The sequence below is a fragment of the Triturus cristatus genome, chromosome 7, assembly GCF_964204655.1.
Source record: "Triturus cristatus chromosome 7, aTriCri1.1, whole genome shotgun sequence".
Lineage (NCBI taxonomy): Eukaryota > Metazoa > Chordata > Amphibia > Caudata > Salamandridae > Triturus > Triturus cristatus.
Window position 1 is genome coordinate 1,041,082,122 of NC_140590.1, and position 23,031 is coordinate 1,041,105,152.

Here is a 23,031-nt window from a genome sequence, read left to right on the forward strand (position 1 = left end):
CCGAACCGGAGTCCTGCAGTCCGACCGAGCGAGTACGATGCGGCCGTATGCTGCTGGACTCGGTTCGGTCGAACTCCCATAGAAGTCAATGGGAGCCGGTCGTACGACGCGTACATGGGCTCCCATTGACTGAATGGGTACGTCGCGGACAAGTGCGTCCCTTACAGTGGGTACGCGTCGGTGCCATCCGCACCGTACATGCCTGTGTTGGGGAGATCCATGGGTCTCCCCCTGTGTGCGAGTCATAGGGCTGCGAGTGACAGGGTGTCCGACGCGGACCCCTCAAAGGCAACCACCCGGACAATTTGCGAGCCGGACACTCCGGCTCGCACAGGCTGTCCGACGCGTGCATCGTACTGGCTCGGTCATGAATCGCATCCATTGCACGCCACGGTTAGCTTACGACCGAGACGTACGGAGTGGTTCGGACCCGGAAACTACTCGGTCGGTGAATTTCATGTAGCTCGCATCGTACTTGCTCGCTCGTACAGCTGTACGAGTCGGCCGGAAAACACGCGTACGGCTCGTAGTTTTTCCGTCCTGATCGTGTTCGGTGCCCTTTCGGTCCGGATCGGAATCGGCCCCATAGTATGTAACAGTGAACAGCACTTAATAACATCAATATCCAGTCTGTACTTTATGTTGTTAAAAAAGGACTTTATTTAACTGGAATATAAATAGAACAGAAATACATAAGATAAGCAATGAAATATAGAAGGAGATAGTATTTTATTTGGTCGGGCGGGAACACCAAAAATGTTTTTAAATGGGTTACAGTCACTGCTGCTGTACATGGAGAGGATATTGGAAATCAGTAAGGAGTTCCATGATCCTGTTTAGCAGAATATGGCTAAAATCCAAATTCCTTTGTAAGCCATTCAAATTACAAGGTGATTTGCAATATCCTTTTAACATACAGCAGAGAGGACTTTATGGCTTATAATACATGGTCACACCATCACTCGTCTCACAAACCACTTAAATTCTCGTTATCATGCTCTTTCAAATAAAAGATAATCTGCTTGCAAACATGATGTATTACAACAAAATCTGTAGTATGGAATTTAGCACACCATAAAGGAGTTAGTAACTTGCAGCCAAAAAGTATTCAAGCCAGTTTATTGTATTTCAATTGCTTTATATAGCTCTTACTACCACTGACGAGATATTGAAGTGTTTTGTGCAGGTAGCACACTATTTCAGTACTCAAGGTCTGTGGTTAGTCTGGTGGTCATTAGGGATTGTTAGTTATTTTTGATTAGTGCGGCTAGTGTTGTGCTCTCAAGAAACTCTTGCATGCGTTTCCTCCAGTGTTTTGTGGTAGATTAAGTTATTAGGAGGGAGGTGTGATCAATAATGTGAGTTCATGTTAATGGAAAGCGGAATGAATATTTCCTTTGTTTACAACTTTATGCTTCCTTTTTTCTAATGTGAGGTACTGTGTTATGCCCAATTTTTATACCTTGGGTTGGTCAGGTGAGATTTGGAGGAGGGATGATCTCTGTGATTTGCAACTATTGTTCTTTATGTATTTTTGAGACGGACACATGACTGATATATTTGTAGGGTGATCTGGTTCTCCCCTGATGTTACTAAGGGGGGTGTTTATAAAGGTATTGTGCTTTAGTTCTCCCTTAATTTTAAAGGGTCTTTCAGTGTCGTCTGTTTATAGGCAGAGTGGTCAGAATGTATGAGGGTACTCGTTGTGAAAGAGATCATATAGTTTCTCTGATTTATTATGTTGGGGAAACCTCAATCTTAACCACTCTTTGGAAGTCTATGTGATTCTCAGCAGCTCTAATCATTTCATGAAGGGAGTTCCATTATTTGGTGGCTTGAATGGAGAAGGTAGCATCACCTACACTTTTCTTCTGGGCAGGCATTAGTAAACACAGTACCAGCTTATGATGTAAGCTCCCTGGATGGAAATATTTGGTGTATTTTGATCAGAGGAAATTCATTTCTTTGCTTTTTATTGCTCTGTGAGTGATGCACCACAGCTTACAAAAGTATATTTTTTGTCAGTTTTGTAGAGGCATGACCACTTACTTCTCATTGAGGTCGTCTACCTACAAATGGTTCACTTTAGGGTGAAGACAGGGCCTATTTGGAACTTTGCCACCTAATAGTGGTCTGGGTGTCTGGAGAGAGTGGACTCTGTGAAGACCTTTGAACAAAGCAAAGGTTTTACGTTCTACGGGCTAGGCAAACCACATCTCATAGATTGCGCATGAAAGATCCCCTACGCAAAAAAACCAGGGCTGTGTGTTGTAGCGGGGGTTGGCCAGCCATGTCTCATTGATTATGAACAAGAGATTGTCTACGTAAAAATATATTTGCTTATTTTTGCTTGCTTATTTTAAATAAATATTGTTTATAAATGTATTTATTTTAGAAAATAGTTCTACCTTTTTGATATCTGTAATGAATATATTTAACGTTAATGTTAAATATATTTAATCTGTTTTTAAATATTGTTTATTTTTTATATTTACATTTTAAAAAATATTTAAATATTATTAATTTGTTTCTCTGCTATCCAACACTTTCCTTACTGTTGCACTCACTGGAGTGGGAATAGTAATTTTTACTCCTCCGCCATCCAGCACTTTCTCTACTGTTGCACTCACTGGAGTGGGAACAGTAATTTTTACTCATATGCTATCCAGCTCTTTTCCTACTGTTGCACTCACTGGAGTGGGAATAGTAATTTTTCTTCCTCCGCCATCCAGCACTTTCCCTACTGTTGCACTTACTGGAGACGGTAATAGTAATTTTTACTCATCTGCTATCCAGCTCTTTCCCTACTGTTGCACTCACTGGAGTGGGACCAGTAATTTACACTCATCCGCTAGCCAGCTCTTTCCCTTCTGTTGCAGTAACTGGAGTGGGAATAGTCATTTTTACCGCTCCGCCATCCAGTACTTTCCTTACTGTTGCACTCAATGGAGTGGGAATAGTAATTTTTATTCCTCCGCCATCCAGCACTTTCCCTACTGTTGCACTCACTGGAGTGGGAATAGTAATTTTTACCCATCCGCTATCCAGCACTTTCCCTACTGTTGCACTCACTGGAGTGGGAATAGTAATTTTTACCCCTCTGCTATCCAGCACTTTCCTTACTGTTGCACTCACTGGACTGAGAATAGTAATTTTACTCATCCGCTATCCAGCTCTTTTCCTACTGTTGTACTCACTGGAGTGGGAATAGTAATTTTTACTCATCCGCTATCCAGCACTTTCCCAACTGTTGCACTCACTGGAGTGGGAATAGTAATTTTTAGTTAACTGTTTGAATTCATTTTAAAATGGGTATATTTTTATTTTAAATTATTGATATATGTATATTTTTTTTATATTTAAAAGTTAAAAAATGAAATAAAGATAATAGTTAATAAATTATATTTAAGTAAATATATGTATATGTAGACATTTTTATGTTTGTGTGTTTATATGTTTTTAATTAAATTTGTTATATTTAGTTAAAATGTATATTACATTTATTTTGTTAAAAATAATATTTGATATATTTATTTTATGTAATATATATATTTAAGTCGATATTTTGTACATCTATATTTTTTACTACAATATTTTTTCTTTGATATTCTTGTACTTACCTGTTTAAATATAGGGAGTCGATATTTTTGTGCTCTATGGGGCCTATTACGATGGACGGACTATGTCCGCCCGCCACCGCATCGGGGCACAGGACTGACCGCCGATGTTGCGGCGGTCCCGCCATTCAAATTAGGATGCGCCCGCCACACTGGCGGGCGCATCCCGCATTTTTTACATTGCGGCGGGCGGTGCTGTAAGCGCCACCCGCCGCAATGTAAAAAAGGCATGTTGTGCATTTGCATGCACAATGTGACCGGCACCGCCTGGTGCCTGCCACCTTGTGCATGCATATGTAGGGGAGTACCATAGGTACCCCCCATGTGCACCCCCCAACACCCTGGGGGCCCGCAATGGGCCCCCAACAGCAGGAACGGCCTGCCTTTCCATGGCGGCAATGCCGCCATGGAAAGGCTGCTTTCTGCCAGCATCGTAATAGGGATGGCAGTGTCTTGCAGACGCGGCCACCATGTTATGCTCCTTTTCCGCCGGTCTAATATGGCGGGGGGTCTTTCAGGTATAGATGGCGGGCTCAGCGGGGGCGATCCACCCGCCATCCTAATTGGCCCCTATATTTTTGCATCGATATTTTTGTATATCGATATTTTGTACATCGATATTTCATCAGTGAACCTCAAATCTGCATATGCATAGTGTGTGATTATAGGGATGTTCAAGTTTTCCAAAGATTGTGTGTGCTTATAGGTACGATCAAGACCTCGAAGAGACGGTGTGAGAAGGTAATGATGATCAAATTCCCACAAAGAAAGAGCATGTAAATACTGTGTAGATAATGATGTTTAAGTCCCCAAAGAAATTAAGCGATTACATGAAAGTTCAAGACCTCACAGCCATTGTGTGTGAAGATAATCATGTACAAGTCGCCACAAAGATAGCGGTTGATGATCATGCTCAAGTCTCCACTAAAATGCTGTTCTAGTGTCATTGAGATACTGTGGTCCTGATTCATAAAGGTCAAATTAAACTTTTGTTTAAGCTTACAAATTTTTGCAATTCACAAAGTCATTTTACGAGTAGTATCTTTACGGCTGTAGAGTCTCTAAACTCGTGGCAGGGACTCTGCACATAAAAAGATAAGGAGTTGTAAAGATACTACTTGTAAAATTGCTTTGTGAATTGCAAAATGTCATAAACATACACAAAAATGTAAGTTTACCTTTGTGAATCAGGACATGTGTGATTATGGGAATATTCAAGGCCTCCCACAGATTGTGTGTGAAGTTAATCATATTCAAGTCCCCACAAAGATAGTGTGTGAATATAATAGTCAAATCTCCCCACAGAGATAGTATGTGGTTACTGGGTGTTCAAGCAGCCACAAAGATAGTGTGTGTTTATTATTATGTTCAAGTCCCTACAGAGATAGTGTGCAACAATAGTAGTCTTGGAGTCCCCACAGTGACAGTGTTTAAAGATGATCTTCATGTCCTTTCATAGATAGCATGTGAAGGTACAATTGTTCATGTTCAAACATGCATTATAGGTATGTTCAACCCCGCACATACTTAGTGCCTCATTATGATGTTGGTCGGAAACTACACTACCCGACTCTTTGTCGGATTCGGTTCTAACTAACTCGTGGTCGGTGGTTCTGCCCGACCAATTACGATGCTTCCAGACACCGTTCGGAAGGACTCCCATTGACTTCAATGAGAACCTGTGTTCCTAATGACAACACAGGCTCCTATTGGGAAAATGGGTGTCTGTGGAAAACCTTGCTCCCTGTTGCGGGCACCCCATGGAGCCTGCCACACTGTGCATGGTTTCTCAGGGGGTCCCTTGGATATCCCCTCTAGCCCAAACCGGAGGACTTAGGATAAAGGGAGGCGTGCTAGGGGCACCCAAAGTCAGTTTCCAACAGCCTTTTTGGGTCAGACAGACCTAGTCGGAAAGGCTGTTGGAATCTGACATCGTAATTGGTCAGGCAGAAACGCTGACAGTTGAACAGTAAGAATCAGTTCCGACCGACTTGGATTCTCCAAATGCTGGTCGGAACAGATTCAGAAGTCACCTTTCGATCGCGGGCATCGTAATCAGTCCGTCAGAATTGTTTCTGACTGAGCTGGACGGGTGGGTCCCAACACAGTCTAGGGGAATCCGACTGTCGGTCAGACGCCTTCAGACCGACATCGTAATGAGGATAGTGTGTGATTATAGGAATGTTTAAGATCTCAAAGAGATTGTGTGTGAAGGTAATCATGTTCAAGTCACCTCAACCATTGTGTGTGAAGATTATGATGTGTAAGTGCCCACACAAATAGTGTGTGATTATAGGACGGTTCAAGAGCTCACACAGATTGTGTCTTATTCAAGTCCCCACAAAGAAAGTGTGTGAATATAATGTTCAAATCTCCCCATAAATAATGTGTAGTTAATAACATGTTCAAGTCCCCACAGAGATAAGGTGTAGTTATTGGGCAGTTCAGCCACTCTTGAGAAGTCTTCCCTGACTGGCTGCAAATCCACAAACACACCTGTTGTGAATGATCACAGTTCAGTGGACAGTCTAAGACTCTTCTTACTCAAGTTACATGCTTAAAGAGTCCAGAAAGCATATCATGCTGAAGGGAGCAGTGTGCCTGTTTTGAATTAACCCAGAATGTCTATGTGGGCATGCAATAACTTGATAAGTACAAGTTAGTGAATAAGCTGGAGCTAGCACAGCTCAGAAACAGGGGTGTTGTGTTGCTTCAGCAGCTACAGCGGGAGCTGTAGTTATTTTGCTCCTATTCTGTCCTGAGCAGACTAAATGTCGTAATTAATGCAATAAAGGAATTCTGCCTCAACAGAAAAGCAAACAGGAGAAAGTAAGAACAAAGGATGAGTAAAAAGGAAAAGGAAAGAAAGAAGGAATATTTAAAGGAAGGATGGGTGAAAGGAAGGAAGATGGGTGTATGAGTAGGTGGATGAATGAGTGGGTTGATGGATGAGTGGGTGAAAGGATGCATGAAATGAATGGATAGTTGGATGGACAGGTGAAAGGATCGCAGAGTAAATGGCTGGATGGATGAGAGAGCACATTGATAGGTGGATGAACATGTGAAAGGATGGCAGAGGTAAGACATGGATGGATGGCAAAGTGATGGATGGATAGATAAATGGAAGGATAGGTGAAAGAACGGCAGAGTAAATAGCTGGATGGATGAGAGAGTGAATGGATAGGTGGATGAACATCTGAAAGGATGGCAGAGGTAAGACATGGATGGATGGCAGCGTAAAGCAATGGATAGGTGAATGGACAGGTGAAATGATGGCAAAGTAAAGGTATTGCTGGATGGATGAATGAATAGGTAGATGGGCAGGTGAAAGGATGACAGATTAAAGTGATGGATGGATAGATCGATCGCTGAGTGGATGAATTTAGTTAATGTAAGGCAGAGTGGATGAATGAGTGAATGGATGACAGAGTAGATGGGTGGCTGAATGGATGACAGAGTGGATGGATGACAGAGTGGATAGATAGATAGATGGATGGATGATGAATGGTTGAGTGGGTAGATGAATGGCACAGTGGATGGATGGATGATGATGAATGGCTAGATGGATGGCTGAGTGAGTATATAGATGGTAGAGTGGATGGGTGGATGGCAGAGAGGATACATGGAAGAGTGAATGGATGGACGGTAGAGTGGATAATGGATGGATGGCAGAGTGGATGAAGGAATGGATGGCAGAATGGAGAGAGGGATGACAGAGTGGGTGGATGGATGGATGCATGGCAGAGTGGATGAATAGCAAAGTGGATAGATGGATGGCAGACTGGATAGATGTATGGCTTGATGGATGTAATGGGAAAGAATGAATGATGGATGAAAGAATGAATGACTGACACATTGTAAAGGTGAAATAGTGGATATCAAAAGGTGGTAGGGTGAAAGGATGCTTGGATGGAGGTAACAAGGGAGCTCAGCTAGGGCGGGTTGGGCTCACTTACTTGATGCCATCAAAGCTTTAGTTCAAAATCGGGAAGTATATTCATTTTCTGGCTACTCTCTAGTTCAGAAACATGGAGCTGTGGTGCCACCCAGTGATCTAGATAAACTAAACATGGGACAGTGCTATATAATAATTTGTAATCTTCCATTGCACTCCCTTGGACAAACAGTAAAAATAGTACAGCACCATATTTTCAAAGAGTCGCATGCCAATGATGTCTGTTTTGTGTGAGTCTAAGCATTGCATGACAGTGATAAGGAAAGCTAGTAGTGCCTTTTGTGAAATTTATATATAATGAAGCTCTCCAGTACAAATTTTAACACAATGTCAAGTAAGCTGTGTCAAGTGGATATTTTTGCAGAAATTACATGTGTGTCAGGAAATATCCTAGGCTTTTCCGTATACCCATTGTTTGCTCCTGGTTTCATTTGGTGGTATAACTTCATGCAAAGGCAGGACACATTAGTTGAGTAGATCTGGCTTTGTGCGTATTCCAGTTGTCTTTGAACTGTTCCCACCCTGATAGTGGGTTTGTGCACCACAGAGCAGAGAATTTGGTGCTGCACTCACGTCAACGTTTGACACAAAAATCATTTTATGCGGCAAAGTTGATTGAATCCCTCTCAATGCCACATGAGTACATGATCAAAATGTGAATAAATCATGGTTGTATTTATATAATATACTATCTACAGCTTAGCCACTAACTTAGACTATTTCCATGCAAGGGTATGAGCTGTAGGTAATGTAGTGCAATTACATTCCAAAACAGACACACATCTACTGTTTTCTGCCCGCACCCATATCCATGCTATGGCTCTTTCTTCTTAGATGTATACCATTAATTTTCTAGGCTTACCCAAAATATTAAAACGTGCTGCCCTCCTTAAATGACAGTATATTTACAGCAACATTCATGCTTCAATTCCAATATAAGTATGGTAGATTCCTTGCTAAAGGTAGGCCTCCAAATGTTATAAACACTCTTTATAGTCTGCAGTTAAGTGAATCCCACAATCTCTGCTCCCAACTGCTGACCAATATGATCATAGACAACATATTATGCCAAAAATAATTCACTTCTAAACAAGAGACTTTTCACCCCCTTAATGTGATATACTTGTCCATTCTTTATGCACCCTATGTCTGCGGTGAAAGCCTTTCTTCTCTTGGGTGGAGTATGAGGCTCTCCAGGATTGAGTAATTTTTTTTTATACAGTATAAGTGTATAGTCATAGTAAGGGCTCTGAGTAGCTAATATGATTCATCTGTGTACAGCATTATGTGCTCTGAACATTTTGATATTGATGTAGGTAATGCCGTGAGCAAATGTCTTTGATCAGTGAAGCCCTCTGTTTTGGATCCTTCATTTCCTGTCTAGTTGCCTTCAAGGTCTTAGGTCAGGCACAACACATACTGCTTCTCTTCCCGAAGGTGTGCTCTTACTAGCAGGGCCCATCTCCCACTATGGGAGTAGAATCAACTTAAGAAGGTTCAGGTGCACCGGCCTATTCACTTGTTAATGGGAAATTTGTTATGTGTGAGGGTCATTGCCCTGAAGCTCTGCCTGAGTTTCTTCTCAAGGCAGATGATAGTAACATTGCCAATTGAAGGAAAGAGGAAGGAATATCAACACACAGGCAGTTCATCTTCTCAGTATGTCTAGTAGTGATGTGTCACAGGCTGCAGCTACCTCATGACAGATCTCGAGACCTGAGCAGTAGTCTATATCACCCTCACCCATAGCTGTGAATGCATTAGTAGGCTTGACCCACACAAAAGTTCTTATGGTGAAGCAATAAAAGCCACTTCTCACATACTTCTGTAATCCCTCATTCCCACCAGTGCTGTGCTTGTGTCACTCCTCTTTGAAGCACTTTACATGAACACCAGTTAAGTCATGTACAATTTCTTTAGGCACAGGGAGATAAAGTGATTTGACCAGAATCACAGGATGTCAAGCCAATGTCAAGAATCGAGTTCCAAGTTTGCAGCTCTAGCATAACGCCACATCCTCTCCACACTTTCGGCTTGAAGACCTTCTCAGTCATAAGGCAGGTGGTTGAGCACAGCCTATGCTACTGCAGTATGCTGTAGTTAAACTAGTATGATCTTGGAAGGCAAACTATATTTAAATACACATGAAGGGCAAATTGAAGTGGACACCAACATGAGATGGCCCATTTTACAGCAGAACTTTGCACCTTAGCTGAAGCACTTAGTCCAAACTGTAATAAGTGTAGGTGCCAACGCAGTAGTAAGGGCACCGTGAGCCCTAATGCAAGATAGGGATTTGGTGTCCTATCCACCTCCCCTGTTTTGGCTTTTAAAACATAGCCACTAATTAGGGTGAACCAGGACCCTGTGTCTCTGCACCTACTTTGTTAAGGTTCATATATATCAGAGCCTGCATTTTATAATTGAATAAGGCCAAGGAGGCTCTGACAACTTCTTTATATACTGTGATCAGTAGTGGCAGCATCAGTGATTTTTCTTTTACCCACCTCCTCTGTTGATAGTGTTGACCCCTCACACAACCCACCCTCCTGCCAGCAATAAAAATAAGTGTCATGATGTGGTCTGTTTTGGCTGCATTATAGTGCTTATAATTTGTTTTAATTTCAATTGCATCCATGCGGCAGAGCAGGGACGCTGCTGTACAGCAGGTCAAAAAAACTCTGTCAAAGCCAGTAGCTGTCTCGTAGGTGACACCTGTTGGCTTTGCCAATGCTTGTTATATGACTGTTCTTCACCCATCTTTGGGAATGAAGCTGCTTTAATTTGTAAAGCATTGGGAATAGTTTGGAAATTAAGCAATTCAAAGGATTTAAATGTTATTTCATCTTATGGCAACATTTGAATATATTTTCGAAGAATGTAGCTAATGTTCTAAGAACATGATTTTTCTATTAAAATTAAACTTCCCCATGCTGTGGGCATGACATTACTGCAGTTTGGCGTCTGAGAGAGCGTAGCTGTTAGCACAATGCAACTCTAGGAACTCACTCATCTAGCCATCATCTGAAGAACATATTCCAAAGTGAATATTAATATGTAATCAAATTTGTCAGTTTATATTGTATCATGTTTTAATGCAACATCATTCTTTAATTGCAAATAAGGATCAAACTGCAATAGTGACGTAATCTGGGATTTAAAACGTGCCCAAATTGCTTTTAGCAATGTTTATACAACCACTAACAATTTCTAAACTCAAATAGTTTAAATTCAAAATTTTCATGTAAATAAAGTTTTACTTTATTAAATGGGGAAAATGTTACTTTGCATGAAAAATATTTTTTAGCACAGGGTTTTGCAGCTTTTCCTTTGAAATATCTGTGCTTTCTGCTGCTAACTTGTGTTCCTGGTGAACAAAGTGTGTTTAAATGCAAAGTGTGTTTAAGACTGCAGTACCGCCTCCTGTCTACAGGGGCAGAGCTGAGCAGAAATATAAACACACTTTATGAAACACAGGTCCCCACAAGACAATTTTTTAAAAAGTTGTAAAAATTGACACAGATGTTCCTGAAGCCATTTTCTATCATTTAAAGGACATTGCCTTGTGGGGACCTGGGTTCAGGTCCCCACAGTGCAATCAAGTCCCCACAGCGTGAGTGTGTTATCACACCCAAGTCCCCACAAGGATAGTAACACAAACCCACACACACACACACACACACACACACACACACACACACCCACACACACACACACACACACACACACACACACACACACACACACACACACACACACACACACACACACACACACACACACACACACACACACACACACACACACACACACACACACACACACACACACACACATATATATATATATATATATATATATATATATATATATTATCTACTGGCGGTCGCCAGTAGGTAGTTATAGTTAGGACCCTGTTTCCATAGGAAAACCGCAACATTCTATTTTGAATAACTTTTGCGCCGGTCGACGAATCCTCGCGAAATTTTCAAAATAGGTGGGGCGCTCCGCTCCGCTCCTACCCTGAAAGTCTCGGGGGGATTCGTCAAGCGGGGGCTGAGATAAAAGGGGGGTCCCAAAACGCGTTTTTCCCATGCATTTTTCCATAGGACCTTTAGACACAGCTACAGCCTGAACGGCTGAACAGAGTTCCTTGAAATTTGGCAGAGAGGTAGTCTACAGGTCAAGGAAGTGCCTTTTGTAGGTTTGGTGTAAATCTGTTCAGTAGATTCTGAGAAAATAGCCTTTAAATCAATATATATATCTGAGCCAGCTTACGGTGCGCTTACGGTGCGCTTACCGTACGCGTACGGTGACGTGCGCGAGCGCGATTCTGATTGGCTGTTAGATCTTAGTAAACATTCGAATCGGTCGAAACCAGGAAGCGGCGGCCGCCATTTTCTCTCTCGGACTCTGAGGGGGGGATGAAAAACAAAGAGAAAAAACACGTAAAGGGACTGTTTAGACAGCTCCCAACCACCTAGGCTTGCTAAATGTGTCCCCAAAGAACCCCCAAGGGCAAAAATTCATTTTTATTTTTTTCCGAAAATTCGCCGATTACGCTTACCGTACGCGTACGGTAATAAATTAAAAAAAAAAAAAAATATCCACACTCTCCCCACCCCGTGTGTAAATGGTGCCCGATGGGCACCATTTGTGCATGGCATATGTAGCCTAAACTGAATAGTAATGCTTATCTTTCACAACGTAGCGCATAATATGTCCTCCACATGCGCACGGTGCGCAAAGCGCATCGAGCGTACATGGCCCATCCACGGCACTAACTGCGTAAAGTGGGCGCGCGGTGCGCGAAGCGCACCGCGTGCTCACTGTGCGCGCACGGTGCGCGAAGCGCACCGTGCGCGCACGGAACGAACTGCGTTAAGTGGGCGCGCACGCCACGAATGGCGTAAAGTAACTTAGCATTTAAAAAAACGTACAAATTCACTGAAAAAACCATAGGTTTCACACACGTTATAGTTAGGAATTAGCATTTAAAAAACCTTGCAAATTCACTTAAAAAACCATAGGTTTCACACAAGTTATAGTTAGCTGTACATTTCACTCGTAAAAAACCAATGAAATTTCCCCGTTATAGTTAGTGCAGGCAACTATAACTCACGCGACCGCAATCCTCTGCTGATGACATATGTGTCTTTATGAAAAAAAAATATTTGTAATATATGTATAGCTAAAATTTAATGGAAGAAGACATGGGCAAATAAGTGTCTAAATACAGTATTAGCATCAGCAGAGGATTGCGGTCGCGTGAGTTATAGTTGCCTGCACTAACTATAACGGGGGAATTTCATTGTTTTTTTACGAGTGAAATGTACAGCTAACTATAACTTGTGTGAAACCTATGGTTTTTTAAGTGAATATATATATATATATAAACCTATGTATACGAGGAGCAAGCATTAACCGTAATGGAGTATGTATGCACTATTGTAATTACACACACACACATTGATAATGGGGTAGGTTATACAGTGGACCAAGGCAAATGTAACAGATGTATTAGTTTTGTGATGCACTTGCTCAGTAGAACCTAAACACACTATGGGTCTGCGTAATTGTCCTTACAGAGATGGTGTTTCTCTGTTTTTTGCTGCAATGTACTAACACTGTGTGGAATAGTCCGGCATCATATTGTGGTTTAATCATGCATACACACACAAATACGTGTGCAAACACACACCCCACTATCTCACACTACCCGTATACATAATCCAACAGACACCCCCCCCCCCTTAAAAAATGTGTATAGTAAAAAAATGAAAAGCAGGGAACATCGAAAAGGCAAGTAGGGCCTATCTAAAATACATTAAAACTTTGTAAGGAGTTACCTTCCGAGTTCTGTCTTGAAGAGTGGCATGGTGACAAGTCTGATGTTAGCTCAAAATTGTGTTTGATACATGGACCTTTCGCAGAGAAAGTCGTGCAATTATATTCTCGGTACCTCGGCTACACTGACCAGTCTTTTGATGGCCGGTCATTAATGGTCTATTTTGCAGTTTGGCAAAGTGGGATATCCGTTTAAAAAGTGGTAAATGTCCTGTCCAGCGCTTTTCAATGTGCCAATGTCATCCATGCACTATGGTTTACATGATAGTACATGACATTACCCCAAATTTAAATAAGGTCCTAAGTGACCCAAATCTTAGTGACTTTCCTAACGTTTACATGTTTGGAGCAGTCACATCACTAAAGGAATTATGACTAGTGTGTTGTTACCATGAATCCAATAATTTTAACAAAATAACATATTTACCTTGAGTAATTCCAAATGTTAACTACTTACTTGGAACATCCTAGAGATGTATATGCTGGAAATGCAAGTGATCGTTTTTTCCCTTTATGCAGCACGTCTCACCTCTCATAGGACGTTTTGTTCCTTTTGCTGCTGTGGCTGCTGCTAACTGCATCAATATTCCCTTAATGAGACAAAGGTAAGTGATATTTACGATAACTACAACTTTTGGATTTATGTTATGTTTTTTAAAAATCCTTTGAGCTAAAATGATGATGATTCTCAGGACAATGTGTCAACCAACTGGTGTGATTTCTTTGTTAACTGTTTACAATACATAAATACTTTAATTCCATTAGAAATATGACTCCTTCTGGACATCTCTCCATAACACGTATAAACAGTGGCGGCTCCTCCGCAAAGGCGAAGGAGTGTTGCCGCACTGCTTTTTTCACAGTGAAACAAAGGAAAAATAAAATGATAACTCGCATTATTATCATTGTATTTTTTCCTACTTCCGCAGCTTTGCATGGGGCGGCAAAGTGGAGGAGTGGTAGCACCATCCTAAGTGCACAATGACTGCTTGGCCGGCCCGAGAATCTTGCGCACTTCGCATGTTCTCCATGCAGGCTGCAATACAACCTGCATGGAGAACATTCCCAGGCTCCCAGTCGGCATCTGAGCACCAAAACAGGGCTCTCAGACCAATCACAACGCTGCTAAGGCAGCGTTATGATTGGCTCACTGGGAGCCTGGGTGTGCTTCCTGTTGAGGCAGAGCGAAGGAGGACTACAGAGGAGAGACGAAGCGGCAAGAATTTAATTTTTGTTTTATACCCGCTTCCCGTGTGTCGTCGTCGTACTCCTCCTCCCACCCCCCATCTCCCCACTCCCTCTCCCCCTATCTCCGATCCGTGGCAGCTGCATATAAAAGCTGTGTTTTTGTGGCATGTCTGGGTTATTGACAATCTTATTTTGCACTCAAGGAATGTAGTTGTCTGAGTTTTGTATATTTCTTTTTATTGCAAATGTTTGACAATTGCACTCCGTAGTGGCTTTTCTGTTCACAGTCCTGAATTGTATGTTCAAAGGATTTCTTTCATACTTTCAGAGAATCCAGCTAGTTGAAAAAGACTTCAAGCCTGATTTAGAGTTTGGTGGACTGAGTTACTCCATCACAAATGTGACAGATATCCCATCTGCGGTACTAAGAGTCCATTAATCTGCCGTACTAAGAGTCCTTTATACCCTACGGCACTTGTAATACGGGAGACTGAATAATCATCACCGTTGTGATGGAGTAACCAGCCCACCAAGATCTAAATCAGGCCCTTGGTACGTTGAGGCCATCCTTACAAAATCATGTGCGCGGACATAATGTTTTAATTTGATTCAGAGAACCTGTTTTTCCTGGAGGGGGCATAATCATTGTTTTTGCAATTCTTTTTATCTAGCCTACTTCTGAAAGGCCACCATTTCATGAGAACTATGGGCCTTCTAAATTATTCCCCTTTAGACCAACTTTCTGTAAATGTATCTTATGGAGTTGAGGAGAACTAATGAAAACCCTTTTTGAATACAGTGTAAATATCCACGTGTTTTTATAGATATGAAAGATTATAATTTAAAAAATCACCAAAATGAAAAAGGCAAAAAATAATAAAAATTGGCATTTATGATACTGTAAATGTTTGTAATTTTAAAATAAATGTATGTTTTTCCATGAAGCCCTTGCTGCAAAATTAGCATAATGAAAACCTGCTTTTTTTGTCTACTTCGTCAGGAAGGTGTTAATTTATTTTTCAATTGGTAGAAAATGTCTCTTGGAAAATCATGTGTGCATGTATGAAGTTTCTGTCTCTCTAAAATACACATATAATCCTTTGTCTCTGCACTGAACAGGGAATTGAAATGTGGTATTCCCATCACTGATGAAAATGAGAACCGACTAGGCGAGTCAGTCAATGCTGCTCAGCAGGCTATTACACAAGTGGTCATCTCTAGGATTCTGATGGCTGCTCCTGGGATGGGTACGTATAGGCAGAGTGTAGACACGATAACTCATAACCTATGATGTTCTGAATATCAGTGTAGAAATATCTTAGTGGTGGACTGCATGTATGAGTACTTGTATGCATGGCTGCTCCATGAACAGAGACACTGTATTTACACAATTTCCTCAATCGCTTGTATTTCAGATACCTGTAATATTAATGGGCGCGGTATCTGTCATAGGTCCTCATATGTGAGGGGTCTTCGACCAGCAGTAGTGGTTGGCTGATGTTGACAGCGAAAGGACGAGAGCAAATGTAAACAACTTGCAAACAAATTGTTAAAGCCAAAGTATGGCCCTCTGTTTAAACTACAGTGCCTGGCTTAGCTTGGTCAATAATTATTGCAGTTTGGGGAATGGAGTTGTTGCAGAGCATAACAATGGAAATACAAGTGCATATTGTATTAGCAACAAAAAAAAGTTTGATAAAGACAGGTGGCCAGTTAGGAAGTAATAAGTCTTCCACCTGTTTTTGCAGACCAGCGTCTTTCAAGTCTGTACCAATTCAGGCCGATTCATTGAGTGTTAACAACATGGGAATGTTAAAAACAAATGGTTTAAACTCCTAAATGTCTAACCTCTGCCTAATATACATGTCTAATTAATTTCATGAACTGTTGAAACACAGTAACTGATTATTTGTGTGGACCGGTATTTGCCAACTTTTGGGGTAAACTTTTTTATTACTGTGGCTGTTCTGTGCATCTGGGGATCTCCATTTTATCTCATGTTATGCGCAAAATTGACTCAAATTTCCTGCACTTCAGTATTAAGAAAACTTGGTGCCTTTGGTGCTTATTCTGATTGCACTCGATTTTTAACATTTGGTCATTATTGCCGGATACACTTACTGTGTCACATTTAGTATTGTATGCCTTCCATAAATTGCCCTGTGGGTTACATGGGAGTTTATTTAACAGCTATTGCATATGTTGTGTAGTCATTATACACTATGGGTCCAATTTAGTGTTTGGCTGGCGGCCTGCCTGTCCGCCAGGTTGGCAGTGGTAATTACCTCCACCATCTTAGCTTGCTACCGTCCGCCATAATTAAACATGGCTACGGGTCCAGCATTGATCTCTGTGCCTTCAGAGTAGCCGCCTTTATGACGGTTCCCCTGAATGCAGTGCAAGTTTAGGTTAGTGTGTCTTTCAGAGGACTACGCACAAGACCTTTTTAGTTTCTCAGAATCCAGCTCATTGGTGTAAGCGATGGAGCCAGCAAGGGCACTGCTTTCGGAAAGGTGATGGGCCGCCTGACTCATAAAAGAGTGAGCAGACCACAGTTTTGACTAACCGGGTATTCAAACATGTTTTTCGCATGTACCCTGTCCGCATAACTCTATATTGGGCCCTGTTACTTGTAATAGTGGAAGGGGGTGAAACTGGTACAAGGCCATACTGTAAAACTAATTTTTTATTTCTTGTTTTTGTAGCCATCCCTCCATTTATAATGAATACATTGGAAAAGAAAGCATTTTTAAAGGTAAGTCCACATTGTCTCAACAGTATACGCTTGAATTCCATTTTACTGAGTGCTTAACAGGATCCCTAAAAGCAAGATTGGCATGGTTTAGCTGAAGGTTATTGTCCTATCTGCAATTGTGTCCTTTGTCATTATAATACCCTTTGTACAAGACTGCTCATTGTAAAGAGGAGGAATGAGCAGATTTGGCACAAAACTTATTGTGCCTCCAGGAATTCCCAAAAACTGTCCTGCTACACTGTGCAAACAGTTACAACTTGTGTACTTTAGAATGCAGGAAGCAGTTGTTATTTAAGAAAGTGTTTTAGAATAACTTTTTTTACAGAACATTTCTTAAGTATTAAGACTTCAATTATGTTTGAAGAGTATCTTGGTAGTTTTTCTGCCAAATGTGTGTTGGGTAGAAAAATGGTGAAGATTTAAAGCAATTTATGCCTACTTTACTGTTCAAAATAATAAATTGTTAATGCAAATGTTATTTGGGTTTAGAAGCTCTCAGAAACAGAGGGGCCGATTCAGAAAGGTAAATGCACATGTGTATAATTACTCACATGTAGATCTAATCCTGCATCTAGATGTAGTTCTCCCCACTTTGTGTTAATCACAGTTTTCCGTGTTAATATACCTAGGTGTAGACTTGCATGTCTCCATGTCCTTGAGTGAGAGGTTGGAGCCTCTTATAACAGAATGTACAAGTGTAACTTCACTACTGGTAACTTTTCACCTATTTGTAGTGAGCTAATTCACTGACGTGGACCTATCGCAATGAGAAAGTATAAGGACATGTATTAAAGTTCATTATTTAAAAAAATATATTAATATATTTGTTTCCTCCCTTGTGGGATTATTTCACTGTTTAATAAATTTGTTTTTACAGCACTCCTGAATCAGCAACTCCTTAGTGCTATCAGAATTGACATGTTTCTGCTTCAGAGAAGCCTTTCTCAATATGAGAGTGTGCTCAGCACTGTTAGAAATGAAATACAACATCATTCATAGAAATGCAAATGGACTACCACAATAGGAGTAGCGTTGAGAATTTTTTTTTTGCAAATTATCTAAATACAAACAATTCCTGGAATTAATTATGGAGTCATAGAGCACCTTACTGATGGATCTGGTAAAAAGACTAATCCTGATTTTATGCCGAAAGCTACCAGGTGTGATAGTGGCACTAAACTAGTGTAAAAAAACCGCCCCAAAAAATAAGGAGAAGTCTAGCCATTCCATTTGCAGCTTCAGTGTAAAAAGATACTGTTTTACACTGTACAACCTAATGGGTGGGAGCATAAACTACATGTTACATGATGCCTCTAAATGTGCGTGAGAATATACTGTCTTGTAGTTAAGGTAATCTGATAGAGACCTTTAGATGCAGATTCCTTTCCCGGGCATCAGGCTGGATCCGGAAGATTTTTCTTTGAGTAATAACCCTGTGCGCCGGTTGGTTGGTCGACTCCACGTGATGTTGTTCACATTGTCTGCGCCATTGTGACGTCTGTGTCACCTATATAGGCAACACCCCGGCATGCTGACGTTCGTTCTTTTCTTTCCGCCCCAGCCAGCGCAGATCTGTGAAGAGAGCTATCCTCTTTCACTTTTTGACAGGCTTATTACAACATTTTGTCGACCCCTTTTTTGGTGTGTAGGTTTTCCCTCATGTCCAAGAAGACTTCTGGGTTCAAGCTATGTGGCTTCTGTCTCTGCGCTGTGTCATTGACAGAACCATACCTGGTTTGTCTCTGGTGTCTGGAACGCGACCACGACTCAAAGTCGTTCTCTGACTGCTGAGCCATGGCTCCGTAAGTTTTGAAGGAGCGGTCCCTAAAGCTGCTAGTGGCCGGAGATCGGCACTGCATCGTTTTCCTCAGAGGTCTCATTTATGGCCCTGGACGAGAGTAAGGTCTGGGACCACTCCCGGAGTCCCAAGTCTTCGTCCTCCCACTCGAAGTCATCGAGTCGGTCAGGTAAGAAGCTCAAAAACATGTGCTTAGACTGTCGGCCAACGCGACGGAGGAGTCTCTGCGTTCTAGACCTCGTTTCTCTGAACCTGTGCCTGGGTTAGCGCTTCCACACCTTCCCAGGAGCCGTAGCAACCCCCGCCCAGCTCAAAGAATTTTATGAAGCCATGTGCCTCATATTTGGACGCCCTGACCCTATAGGTTCGCCTTTGAACCCTGGAGGCTCAGAGGGGGCTCCATCAGGTTCCTTGCCGGAGACTCCAGCCCCGATCAACCCCTCCATGGATCCTGCGATGGATCCAGACCGATGCCGGTTGAGTCATTGTGACCTTCCGTGGTGCCAGCCTTGATACAGAGACTCCCAACACCGCCGGTCCCATTCTCATCCCCAACGACGGATCGGCACCTACCGGCGCAGACGGAACTCTTAGGTCCAAGGTCAGTTCCTCAGCATTATTCTGAAGGGCTAGGGATGGAGGAAGATTGAGAGGGGTCGCTGGACCCTTTACAAGACCGGCCTTATCAAGACATAGGCTGGTACGAGGAATTGGGTGAGGCCAGCGGACTAGACATCTTCTCCAGAATCTGACCTGCTTTCACCCCTAACGTGGCTACGGAGGAGGAAGCGTCATACGTTATGGTTGGGCAAAGGGCAGCTGAGGTGCTGAGCTTTCAGCTCCCTTCCCTGGCAGTCAGACAAATATCTTAGAAGTTCTGCAGCCAGGTGTCTCGTACCCAGAACCTTTGCTGCCCTTCATTGAGGCCTTAACTGATGTCCTACTGGAAACCTGTCCTAAGCGCAGCACAGGGGCTCCTGTAAATCGGACAATCACCTGCCATGATTGCCCTGCATTGGGGGACCCAAATTTCCTCACCAACCACCCTACCCCTGAGAGCTTGGTGGTCCAAGCCTCTACCTTTCCCACGGCTCGTTCCCTTCCACGAGGCTGGAGAGTTGGGGTAAGAAATGTTTTTCTTCCAACAGTTTCGCATTGTGGTCGGTAAACACCACATGCCTATTGAGCTGTTACTCCCACTCCCTGTGGGAAATGGTTGAACAAGTACTGCCACAGGTTCCTGAGAAGGTCTGGGCCATCTTCTCCCAAGCTTTATCAGACAGGAGAGATGTGGCAAAGTTAGCCATTTGTGGTCTCGACACGACCAATTCGCTTGGCAGAGAGATTCAATCGACTGTGCTTGTTCAACGCCTCGCCTGGTTGAGAACTTCTGACTTTTCAGGGGATGTTCAGGCCTCTCTTGTAGGCATACCCTTTGATGCCAGTCATCTTTTCAAAGGCAAGGCAGACATGGCTCTGGAGCACTTTAAGGACTTAAGGGCTACGGCCAAGTCATTGGGCCTCTCAGTGGCCACATATCCCCCGTCTGCCTTTCCCCCCTTTTGTGTCTACATAAGGGGCTTTCAGCTACACCGGCCATACCCCAGCCACAAGAATGTGTAAGTTCAGCAACTTCTGTGTGGCAGTCTGTGTGGCTTGTTCCGACCCCATGGCTCGGGCGGCCTGAGGAACTGCACAGGACCTGCAGTGATTGCTGACTAACCACGTTGGTTCAGAGACTGACCCCTCCCTCTTCCTCAACCAGACCACACAGTAGTAACAGATAAGGCACTCCTGGAATGGGGCAGCCATCTTGGGGAGGTGAAGATCAGAGGACTCTGGAATCTGACAAAATAATTAGAAGTACTGCAAGTCCCATAATTTCTCAAGGTTGGGGTGGCTGAACTGTAAACCAATTAGCATAAGGGTGATCCTATTTTCCTGCATCGGTTATGCCAGTAGTCATAAGGATCAGAATTATGCCGCCCATCCCAAGATGCTTCCTAATTAGGCTATCTAGTTTTAGGTTTAAACATATAATAACTGATAAAACCCCACTGAAAGGAAAATAGTCATCACCAGTATAAACATGTAAACACTGAAAAAACACCTTCACAAACTAAGTGCCATTCAAAGAAAGGAAAAGATGAGTGAAAGAGTCATTTTTATTTCTACCTGAAGGGGCCAATAAAATGTAGCTTTGTTATACAAGGCAGCAGCAAGAAAGACTGGGCTAACATTATTCTGCTTGAGTTTTGTTGTTTAGGGATGTCACTAAAATATTGTTTCTTCTTCCTTCTGCTTTTTTCTTTTTTGTGGTCTTTGGTCTAAAGATGCATTGTTTAGAAGCATGTTTTAGGTCTTATTTAGTGATTTCATAAACTGTAGAGAATCAGGAAATATCACAAATGTTTGATATTTTGGCTACATTTGATTTCGCCGAATAGGTAGAATGGCTGGTTTCATAAGAATCTTTCCCAATATGTACCATCGCATTTACCCACAGACAGAGAATGGGTGAAATCCTTTGATACATAAGCCCCCTTTTCTAGCCAGCATTATTGATTGTAGGTGTATTGCCAAACAACCCAGGCTTTAAACATTCAATGCAAGGTGCAGTGACAGGTATATGTGAAAAGAGTGTTGTCACCAAGCATCTGAGATAGTGGTGAAAACATTACACCAGATACTTAGTAAACATGGAACGCAGTGTCTCTTGGAATGTTGCTGCAAAAAGTTCCTACCAAGTTCAATAAAGATTGGAGGGCTATTGTTTGTATTTGCTGTAATTCAGCTACGTATATGAAAAAGTTGTATGATGACATGTCAAAGTCAATACGAGAGAGCTGAAGTGCTTCCTTGTAAGAGATCCTTGTCACTTGCTAGATGGTATGCTGAAAGCATCTTTGCAATCTTCAGAGTTCATGAAGAATGCTATTGACTTTGTAGGCCATTCGGGTGCACTGTTTCGGTACGCCCAGTAACTAAAATGCTAAAATTTCTCATGTTGTGCTTTGCGTGGCATCAAAGAAAGAGTTATCCTAACGGTGTCAATCTGAAAGAAACACGTTAGTTAGATTCCTCACCTTAGAATAACCCCAGGCGTCAGGCTGGATGCTGAAACATTTTTCGTCAACAATACCCTTGCGCGTCGCTAGGCGTCGTCTGCGGCTCCGCGTCCGTCGTCGGCGTCGTGATCGCCGGATGACGTCGTCGGAGTACTTAGACGCTGCCCTCGCGTACTGACGTCAGTTTTTCTTTTTTCCGCGCCAGTAAGCGCCGATCCGGGAACAGCATACCCTTTTAGTCACTTTTTGACTAAACTTTTTGAACTCTTTTGGTTCCATTTCCAGTCGACCTCAACTCTGTTGCCGGTAGGGATGCCTGGATTCAAACCTTGTGACGCCTGTCACCGACTGATGTCGGTCACGGATCACCACTGCCGGTGTCTCTATTGCCTTTGGGCCGACCACGATGCCGAGTCGTGCCTCGACTGCCAGGCCTTGACCTCAAAGGCTAGGCGGTAGCGGTCCCGCAAGCTGCTCGAGATCCAGCAGTCTGCTCCGCGCCGCTCACGGTCCCGGTCGAGGAGGAGGTCGAGGGACCGGTCGCGGAGCCGCAGCCATCACCGCTCGTCGGGGTCGAAGTCCTCGCATTCAGGTAAGTCGAGGCACAGTAAGAAGAAGTCGAAGAGGCAACATCGCTCTTCTGACTCCCCTCGCCGGTCGCGCGACTCGGGTGGCACCACCCGCGCTGCTCCGTTGGAGCCGCAGGAGTCCCGTCCCACCCCATAATCTCCGGTCCCTGGGTCTGACGCTACTCCGGCGGAGATCAGAGACTTCCTCGTGACCATGAGGAGCCTGGTTCCGCC

At 42.7% G+C, this 23,031-nt stretch overlaps 1 protein-coding gene across 1 annotated transcript in view; it reads left to right on the top strand.

The window, feature by feature from the left end:
- The window catches only part of LOC146811059 (sideroflexin-1), a 291,428-nt gene that overhangs the window by 186,286 nt on the left and 82,111 nt on the right, over positions 1–23,031 (top strand). The window contains exons 7-9 of the mRNA XM_085618095.1: positions 13,939–14,024; positions 15,727–15,854; positions 17,313–17,362. Of these exons, the coding sequence (XP_085474221.1) occupies positions 13,939–14,024; positions 15,727–15,854; positions 17,313–17,362 (264 nt within the window). The remainder of the gene's footprint in view (positions 1–13,938; positions 14,025–15,726; positions 15,855–17,312; positions 17,363–23,031) is intronic.